General features: G+C 39.6%; 1 protein-coding gene across 1 annotated transcript; it reads left to right on the top strand.

Annotated features, from left to right (window-relative positions):
* The first annotated feature begins 6,957 nt into the window (after positions 1 to 6,957).
* LOC105061033 (1-aminocyclopropane-1-carboxylate oxidase) lies at positions 6,958 to 8,631 on the top strand. The gene is made up of 4 exons (XM_010944955.3): positions 6,958 to 7,141; positions 7,314 to 7,543; positions 7,679 to 8,012; positions 8,104 to 8,631. Exons 1-4 carry the CDS (start codon positions 7,034 to 7,036, stop codon positions 8,392 to 8,394), a joined length of 963 nt encoding a protein of 320 aa, XP_010943257.1. The 5' UTR covers positions 6,958 to 7,033; the 3' UTR covers positions 8,395 to 8,631.
* The last annotated feature ends 1,546 nt before the right edge of the window (positions 8,632 to 10,177 follow it).

The following is a 10,177-nucleotide window of genomic DNA, read 5'->3' as shown; positions in this document are numbered from 1 at the left end:
ATCATCATGATGTAATTAAATACAGTGATCTTCTCACCTTCAACCATATCATCCTTGATCTTGGGATGATCATCCCATATCAAATGCTCCCACATGTGTGAAATTTTGACATGCATGTAAACTTGTATTTTTTGAAAAATTACAATGATACCCCTTGAACTTTAATTCATTTACACTTAGATCCCAAAAGAAGAAAATTTCAAATGGATCCCAAACTTTAAAAAAAATTGCAAAGAGGCCCATTCTTTTGTCTCTAGCCTAACAACATTAACAGAAAACATGAAATGACTGAAATACCCTCAATTTACACTCTACGATGGATTTTTTCGGCAACATTTTTATCTTTTTGTTCCTTCAAAATCTTTTCGAGCCCTTACGGACACCCGCCTCCTCTTCCCTCTCCTTGTTGGCACTTCCTGTCGGTCTCCGCCATCGCCTTCCTCCCAATCATCACTAGCAACGGCCTTCTTCCTCTAATCTCCCTTAGGTGTTTTCCTTCCCACATATCTCCGAAAAAAAGAGAGACGCCGACCTCCTCCCTGCGCTCCTTGCCACCACCTCCCGTCCATCTCCACCATCGCCTTCTTTCCCATTGTCACTAGTGTCGGTCTTCCCCTCCAACCTCCCTCAAGCGCTTTCCTTCCCACAGATCTCCAAAAAAGAGAGATGCTGACGATCCTCCCTTCTCTTCCGGCCTCCACCTCCCACCGGCCTCCACCATCGCCTTCCTTTCCATTATCACCGACATTGGCCTCCCCCCCCGCCCCCCCAATCTCTTTTAGATGCTTTCCTTTCCATAGATCTCCAAAAAAGAGAAAGAAATGATAAAAAAAAAAGAAAATAAGAAAATAATATGGATCAATCTATGTGGGAAAAAATTATGCCTTTTAATTTTTCCACTCTTTCTTTATTTTCGTTGATTTTTTTTATATTTTTTTTTATTTTTTTTTCTTTCTCAAAAGCCTCAATTGAGCCATGTGTTGAGCTATGGTCACGCCAAAATCAAAAAAATTTTTTAAAAAAATATACTTATGATATTTTATAAAATTTAACCTCTCATGTGCCTCTCACATCATATTGTTGCCTAACGAAGATGGATTACAATATTTTTAAAGTTTTGGGGTCCAAATATAAATTGATCAAAGTTTAAAGGATGTTGCCATAGTTTTCTCCCTTTTTAAAAAAATTTCTATGAGCAAGGTCTCCTATGATTCGCTTGACCGGCCAGATAACTTGAAAGAGTTTCATCCAAAGGAGAAATTATACATGAACTGAAAAAAGAGGAAGAAACTATATCCTATCCGATGTACACCATGTGACATTGTATCATACCAATTACTCATTTTTTGGTACATATAGATCTCATTCACCATCTAATGCATAGCCTTTAACCACTTGAGAAGCAGATCCAAGGACAAAACCCCGGTCCGCATCAAGCTACCATTGGTTGTTTGTTCTCTGCCAGCTGACGACAACTTTTCTGGCCCAGAGAATGATGGCCCATTGGACCCATGCAGTGGATTTAAGTTAACTAGGATTTCTCCTTTTTTTAAAAAAAAAAAAAAAAAAAGGTGCCAGCAACTAGGATTTCTCCTTTGCCAACGCACGGACACGAGCATAGAGAACATAAATCTGAATGCAGTGGGTGCCAACTTGGCCCCCCATAATAGATTCGTCTATCGTGGAAAGCCATGATCTTGAGACACTAATTAATGTTCATCCTTGGAGATAAGACAATTGGAAAATGGATGCAACTCTTCACTCTTACAAGATTAAACATGTCTATAGAGAAACCAACAGACTAGATGGCATCATATATTGCAAATCCCACTTATTCTATTTTGTTGACGGCTACGACAGTTGTTCCTTCCAAATTGTTGGATATTTTATTTTTATATGGTCACAGATATATTTATTCTAGATTGATTTAATAAATCTAATTTATCAAAAAAAAAAGTTATGAATGCTTGCACGTGAATTTAATTTACTGTAAACCTTGATTGAAAAGAAAAAATTACTCCTGCAAAAGGTGCAGACCAGATATTTCAACGAGCTATTGGGAGTAAAAATATATATTTTGGCCTCAAAACCAACCCTAACTCCTCATGGTTTGCAATAAAAAAAAGAAAGTAAAGGTATACACCATTTATGGGTTTTGAATGCAAATGCATTGATTGATCATGTGGTTACCATCCCACCTGTTAAAGATTGAAGATGGTCACGTAGAAATGCTTTTCTTTTTGGCAAGGTGGTGAAGACATTAATGCATTGCTAACCTGGGCTTTGAGGCTATTCTTAGTTAATTTGTGATTCATATTTTATTTCAATAGCTGGATATTGTTGAAGATATATATAGTAAGTGGAAACTTGAGACATCTATCCTACTTCCAATAATTTAAAATGAAAGGTAAATTCTTGGTAAAACAAGATCAACAAAACTGTATTTAAGGTTTAAAAATTGGGCCTCACACCTCTATCTTTCGTCCATTGCCATTTTACATATAGTCTTCGCATAGTTAACATTTCACATTCGATATTTATAGATAATTATACTAGCTAGCTAGTGTTTTGCACTCGATATAAATATGTAGAGGACTGAAAACTAGATATAAAACAGCCATCGGAATCAAAAGGACATAAAATTATTAGTCAATGAGGATTAAATATAAAAGATGGTCCATTGAAGGTGGTGAATCTAAATTTCCACCAAACACAACTGAAAAATATAATTACCCAAGCTCATTCATGCATGTCACCTTGTTCGTACTCCAGTTCTTCGCGAGGGCCGTGGACCAGGCTGCCTCGTGGGTGTGTCGTGGCTATTCATCAACTGCTCCTCTGAAGGATACCCATCAAAGAATTAAAACCAGGATCGTCACACTCAATAAATGCCCCAAGTCAGGATAAGAAAATTTATACACGTAAGAACTGGAAGAAAACATAGACTATACTTCTCTATGTACACGTATGTTCTTGGTCGAAATAATTCATAGTATTGGGCTTCACCATTCTAGCAAGTCATAAGAAAAACTACACACCAAGCAGCAAAAGGAAAATACATTGACCAAGTTCTCTAGATATACTTTGACAATGAGGAAAGCCAGGTAGAATAATTCAGAGTTATAGACTTTGTGATTCAGGTAGATATGACGATGGGAATCTGAAAGTTTTAGGAAATGAAATCATTCTCGAAGGTATATCTGAGCTTTTCCATGCTGCGGTCAATGCATTGACCCAACCGGATTACTACTGACAGAATCATTCGATTTAGTCAGAGGTAAAGTTTGAAGATAACATGCCCAAAAGTTTGAAAATAGTGTCATCCTTACCTCTTCCTTTCTTTCTAAACCATACTCTGGACCACATCAAAAAGTTCTTGAATTCTACCATCATGCCGTGCAATCTATTGGAATCAAGCAAGTGAATCATGAATAAAAGGCCCATAGTTTGGTTTGGATTGGACCAACAAGTAAGGCAATGCAAGCCAGGCTAAGTAGGAAATATCAACTCGATTTCAAATTGACTCAGGTTTGGATTGGATCGAGGCTTGAGCAAACTGGCTAGATCCGTACCTGACCGAATTCATAATGTTACCAACCTGAAAATTATCTGTTTTTATATGATATGTTGCAATCAAATATAGGCTAAACCTGCCATGAGATGGTGCAGTCCTGCGAGCAGAATTCCATTAAGAAACAACCTCAAGCCAATTATGGTTTTCAGACTTCAGGTTCATTAATGGATGGATTGGGCTGGGGGAGGGTTGGGTCTTATGCTGGTTGGGTTGGGCCCAGGTTCGCCCCCCACCACCCACCTTGGAGCGCTGGTGACATGGTCTCTAACCCGTTTTTAAGGCTTAAAACAGCAAAATATCTTTTAACTGAAATATTATAGATTAAAATTTTTTGTCCTACAGCAAAATAGAATCCTTGATTTGTGCAGGGAAAGAGAAAACTTTTAATGGAGAGTTTGGGTTGAGTTCCTCATTAATTTCTCTACTAAAAATAAAGGACATATGGAAGAAATTTAGTATGTGATGTGCTATGATCCCATGCATGGATGCATGCCATTTGCCCTTGGAAGCCCATATAAGTGAAAAGCCGTACTGTTATAAGCTCAAATTCCTGCATTTAAAAGCATTGGATTGTGCCAAGGTTGTCATGCTCATAAACCAATAAGCATTGGATTTTGTCAATCAATTAATTATTCCTTCCACTTGGATCATGCATTCATCATACCTATCGGATGACGCTGAAATTAAGAAGTCTAATGGCAACAAAGAAAAAATGTATTTCTTGATAATACTTCACCAATTGACTGGATCAAAAAACTTATTTCTTTCGCATCATTCAAGTTCATGGTCTGTGATCTGATCGTTGTTATTTATACAATACTCGTCTTGAATTTGTTGCGTGGCTCTGTGCCCCAGCAAGAATTAAGCAAGTAATCTTAGTTTTAACCTAAAGAAATATCAAATAGACCCATTAAAAACTCTGTGCAAGTAGTACCTTTTTTTTTTTTATTATTATTACAGATGGAGATCACACCACTTCAATGTGAATACAATCTATGAAGTTAGAATAAAAGATCCTACAAAATTTACGGACACGTCTCAACCTGTCGGCAGATCCAGTCTTCAATATGCTCAGCAACGTAAGATACAATCCAATCTATCGTCTTATTCATTTTTTGAAAGACATGCCGAACACCGCGGTAGAATAATAATTTTTTTTATTTTCAAAAAAAAAATCTAGGAATCTAGGTACTTAATCATTGATATTTTTATATGTATTATTTTTAGGGTACAACTAGGCACTAGGTCTTCAGTCTTGACACGACAACCACCTATGGATTGCCCAGCATCCAACTTGGATCAATTTGCCTAGGATCGCTAGGCTTTGCTACTGTATTGGACTATCGTTTTAGCCAACAAAATCAACATTCTGTAGATGGTATCATGGTTTACGTGTTTGGTAAACAATTGGAAGTTAGAACTTTTAGCCTCTCCTAGAAAGCACTTTTGTGACTTTCTTCTTGGATAAATACCTTTCAGACAATGTTACCAAACACTTATTCTTTTGTTCCAAAAAAACTGCTTTTGAGTCAAAGTACAATTTTTTGAGCAATATCAAATATAAGATCTAGTTTACATTGGAAGTTGTATGCCGGGTAAGTTTTGAATAAGCCAAATTGCCAGTATGATTAACATGCATTTCTTTTTCAATTATCCAATATTGAGATGCATTAATGGTTCAACAGTTAAGCAGAATCAAATCCCACCTTCATTAGGGTTAAATTCCACCTTATATTTTCATATCTCTGAGACTCTAAACTAGAAAAAGTTTTGCAGAAGTTTCATCCTAGTTGCTTCGTCAAAATCATCTCATCGGAATGGTGATCCAAATGAGCCAACCTAATCCACTCGAAACATCATGTGAATGCTTGAGAAAAACATTATAATCCAAATGAGTCTGTTATAGGTTAACCAGGAGATCGGAAAACATACCTAAATCCTGAGATATAAAACATCAAAATTACTCATGAAATTATTCACAAAAAATTAAATGTCTGTCGAATAGCCACCCTTATAAAATTTATTGAGAAATGAGTTCATTTTTCATCTCAAAACAATGTCTATTCCACTGAATATCTTTGAGGACCTCTTCACCTGATGACACAGACTGATCACTAATGATTTTTAAGTTGCCTTGAGTTCTTCAGAATCCAATAACATCCACTCCGGCAGAAAAATTTTCTAGTCAAAAAAGGGCTTTGCAGATTAGATTGCCACGATAGAAGTGGGAAAAAATACACATGAATCAATTGTTCATACCATTAGTCAAACACCTAACCACCTCCAGCTTTAGGAGTCCATCAAGTATGTATTTGATGTTATTTATCTGTTGTGCCTCGGTAAAAGGCTTTGGTGTCGTGGTATATTTTGATTTTGGTTTGAACCATTTTGATGTTCGGATGCAGCACTGGCCACACATCAGTCATTGATGAATGGCTACATACATAAAATGCAGTCATGCGCTGCATGTTGATGTGCAGCAGGTTTCTTGCATCATGATGCGTGATGTGCGGCCACCAGTGCATCATATCAGCAATAGGAAAGACGAGCACTCAATCTACTCCACTTCACCCTCTGATGCTTTCACAGGAACCTCCGATCGAGATAGATGGTATGTGTGTGAACAAGTTAAAAAAAGAAAAATAGACCAATTTGGCTCCATATGTGTGTGTTTCCCTGTCCAACAAATCAAATTGTTTATTGCCTCCAAATTCTATAACTTTGCCAGTGGTCAAATATCAAGACCTCCTTAAGAAAAAGTAATCTTTTTGGTCTTCATCTCAATGTCTTTAGTTCTTCTCCTGCCTGCAAAGTCTCAAAGTGGAACGAGACAGCTTTCATTGCAGGAAGTCTAAGCAAAATCTAGTGATGGAAATTATCCATCCAGCTATGACTGCAAGATCTCTTCTCCTTCAGGCTTGGCTTATCTGTTCATTGTTTTTCTATTTGTTTTCTTGCACTGCCATACTCTCTCATCACATAGGAAGCTTAATTCTAGACTAGGGCCAAGGAGCCATCTACAAAATGTGGCCCTTTACGCAATAAATGTTGCCATTTATAAAATGAGGTTTGTTGCAACTTGCAATGTCTTGTGACATACCAGTCACGTTCACAACAGCCCAATCGCATTATTGGTCACATCCATAGCAGAGTCTCGTCAAAAAGGCAACAGAGAAAGCAGCCAGCCACAGGGCCCCGCACCCACGACTCTTGCTAGAGAAGAGAGGGAGCAGGCTCAAAGGTTCTTTGCCGAAATGTTGGAAGGCAGCCCAAGAGAGACAGCGGTCCAATACTCCTTCCACGAGAGCTGTCTCTACTCTCTAGCCAGGTGCTATAGATACGACACCTCTCCATAACTTTATTTCGGATATAAATAGGACGCCACTCGATCAATAACCACACATCGCATAGGAAGATAAGCAAGTGTGTGTGTGGGTGAGAGAGAGAGAGAGAGAGGAAATGGAGAACTGCTTCCCAGTTATCAACATGGAGAAACTAGAGGGAGAGGAGAGGGAGAAGACCATGGAGCTACTGCGTGATGCTTGCGAGAATTGGGGTTTCTTTGAGGTGTCTTCAACTCTCCTACGTGCCCGCTAACCCATATATATGAAACTTTTTAACAACAAACACTTGCCTTCCCCTCTATCAGCATCCTTGCTATATGCTCTAAATTTATTTCTTTTCTGTTCATTGTTAATAGAAATGGTCTAATACGAACATCACCGATTTATAAATGTAGCTACTGAACCACGGAATCTCCCGTGAACTCATGGACGAGGTGGAGCGGCTAACCAAAGGCCATTACCGGAAATGCAGGGAGCAACGGTTCAAGGAATTCGCGAGCAAAGCCCTCGAGGAAGGGAAACAATCCGACACTACCAACAACATGGACTGGGAGAGCACCTTCTTCCTTTGCCATCTCCCAGAGTCCAACATGTGCGAGATCCCCGATCTGGACGACAAATACCGGTATATATATTCACATACTATACGAATTCTTAAAGAAATTTAACCATAACCATAACCATCCGGGATCCGCTTCTTAGTTAGATTCCTTGCCAACCAAAATACCAACCGTTATTTTTACCATAATGAACAACACAGGAAGGCGATGAAGGAATTCGCGGTGGGGATAGAGAAGCTGGCGGAGAGGCTTCTGGATTTGCTCTGCGAGAACCTGGGGCTAGAGAAGGGGTATCTAAAGAAGGCCTTCTGCGGGTCCAAGGGACCGACCTTCGGCACCAAGGTCAGCAACTACCCACCATGCCCGCGCCCGGAGCTGATCAAGGGCCTGAGGGCTCACACCGATGCCGGTGGCATCATCCTTCTCTTCCAGGATGATCGGGTCAGCGGCCTCCAGTTGCTCAAGGACGGACAGTGGATCGACGTGCCGCCTATGCGCCACTCCATCGTCGTCAACCTCGGAGATCAGCTCGAGGTTTGTGTGGATCTCTCAAGTACTTTGTTGTTATATATGCTTTGACTGGATTTGAGTGAGACGAGTCAAATTAATTAATATATGTGCGCAGGTCATTAGCAATGGTAAGTACAAGAGCGTGATGCACCGGGTGCTGGCTCGGACGGATGGGAATAGGATGTCGATTGCTTCGTTCTACAACCCCGGGAGCGACGCGGTCATCTTTCCAGCGCCTTCCTTGCTGGAGAAAGAAGCAGAGAGGAAGAATGAGGCTTACCCCAAGTTTGTGTTTGAGGATTACATGAAGCTGTATGTGGGACAGAAGTTTCAGGCCAAGGAGCCCAGGTTTGAGGCCATGAAAGATTTGGAAAACGTCAGTGCACATCCTATCCTCACCTCCTAAGCGCATGAACTGACGGATAAGTGGTTATTCGGACGAGACTCGTCATCAGATGTCCAACTGTTGTAGGAAATGCAGAAGTAGGGAGTGTATGAGGTCCTAGAATGAAGGTCCCCAAGAATATGATGTTTCTTCATGCTTTCTTGTCTTGGGAAATTAATGATCATGTGTGCTTTGTGTACGTTTTGTTGCACTACGTACGTTAATCTTAAATAATTAATCACGACTTGCTATTATCGACACCGGACACAATTTTTAATCGGTTTGTTTCTTCTTTTCCCAGCCCCTTTTCTTCGATGCTCAATCCATCTTGATAAAATCAGCAGGCAAGTTTGGATACACATGCATGTATATTCCTAAACACCATTACGAAGAAGATAGGTTCCAATCGGAAGTCCAGTACAGACAACAAAACACTTAACCATGAAGTGAGCTAGCAGCAGCCACTTTCTATACAGAAAACTGTCCTTTGAGAACTATAGCACAACAACTAGATCGATCGTCACATATGATAGGCGATGACTAAACCGTTTCTTCAGGGATTAAGACCACTCACAGCCCGAATTCCCTAAGTAGGGGTACATGTAGGGTGGGGGGGCCGATCCCACCAAACTAGGAGGCATTGACAACGAGACAGGGTACGAGCCAACAAAATGAATGGACCCCACAAAAGTGAGAGCGTATTTTTCGGCTGAAATGGGGAGAGCGTGATACTTCTTTCGGCCGAATGACCTTGATGCCAGTACCAAAGTAATGTCACAAACAGTTCAACTTTGGATTGCACGAGCTCCAACATGGCAAGGAACAACTACTACCATCGATGCATGGATGGAAAATTCGAAGGAAAAATTTATTTCAAAACGATGGTAAACTATTGTAAACTTTTTGAACAATTACTCGGGATTTACCATCTGAACTATTTGAAAGACAGAAGCGTCCAACAACTATGCCAACAGTTCTTGGCAAGAACTAATACAATTTCTTTTAATATATATAAATTTTAAATGCGGTTATTAAGTCTCACCACTTATGTTTGAATAATCCTGGTTTTCTCACTTGAAGTACTGGGTGCCAACTAGCAACCTCTCCAATATAAAGGACTTGATCCTCTTTGGACCTGAGCCTCTAGATTGTTCATTCTTTTTCTTGTTTCGATTGAGAAGTAGTTCGTTCTCGTATAGCCATATATACACTAGAAAGAGAAGTGCGTGATGTCAGAGACTAAACATGCTATTAGGAAAAAATTGAATCTGGCAAGTTAAAGCCATGCATCCTTATTCCCCCGTGTTCCGCACGAGTAGTAATATAAAACTTGTGGGATGGACGCTTGGATCATGCTCAAAGCCTGCTGGAACACTTTTCATCCCAGGCCCAAGCCCAGTAAATGGACTACATACGAGCCATAACTGGGCTAATGTGTAGAAGGGAAATTCTTTGTACACCACCTGCGGTGTAGAAAATCCAACGTGGAGCATACCGCCTCATTCGATTGGATCACTTAGCCATCACTTTCCAATATGCATTTAATACTTATTTAATGTCTGTAGTTCTATTTTTTTGTTTGAAATTTTGAATGATGAAAATGGCCTTCCCTACCAAACAATATGACATCTCGTGCCGATATTATGGCATCCTGCCTTTAAATTATAACTTTCTATATAGAATGTCATAATTTTTTCACGGGATATCATAAAGAGGGAAGGGCATTTTCGTCGTTGGAATGCAGGATGCTATAATATCGACACATGATGTCATAATTTTTTAATTCCAATAGTGAAAATATCCC

Source organism: Elaeis guineensis, chromosome 1 (assembly GCF_000442705.2).
Source record: "Elaeis guineensis isolate ETL-2024a chromosome 1, EG11, whole genome shotgun sequence".
Classification (NCBI taxonomy): domain Eukaryota; kingdom Viridiplantae; phylum Streptophyta; class Magnoliopsida; order Arecales; family Arecaceae; genus Elaeis; species Elaeis guineensis.
This window is presented reverse-complemented; position numbering and strand designations above follow the sequence as displayed.

Coding starts and splice junctions, on each gene's coding strand:
- LOC105061033 (XM_010944955.3), top strand. CDS start 7,034: ATGGAGAACTGCTTCCCAGTTATCAACATGGAGAAACTAGAGGGAGAG. Junction 7,544..7,678: donor GATCTGGACGACAAATACCG/GTATATATATTC, acceptor TGAACAACACAG/GAAGGCGATGAAGGAATTCG. Junction 8,013..8,103: donor ACCTCGGAGATCAGCTCGAG/GTTTGTGTGGAT, acceptor ATATGTGCGCAG/GTCATTAGCAATGGTAAGTA.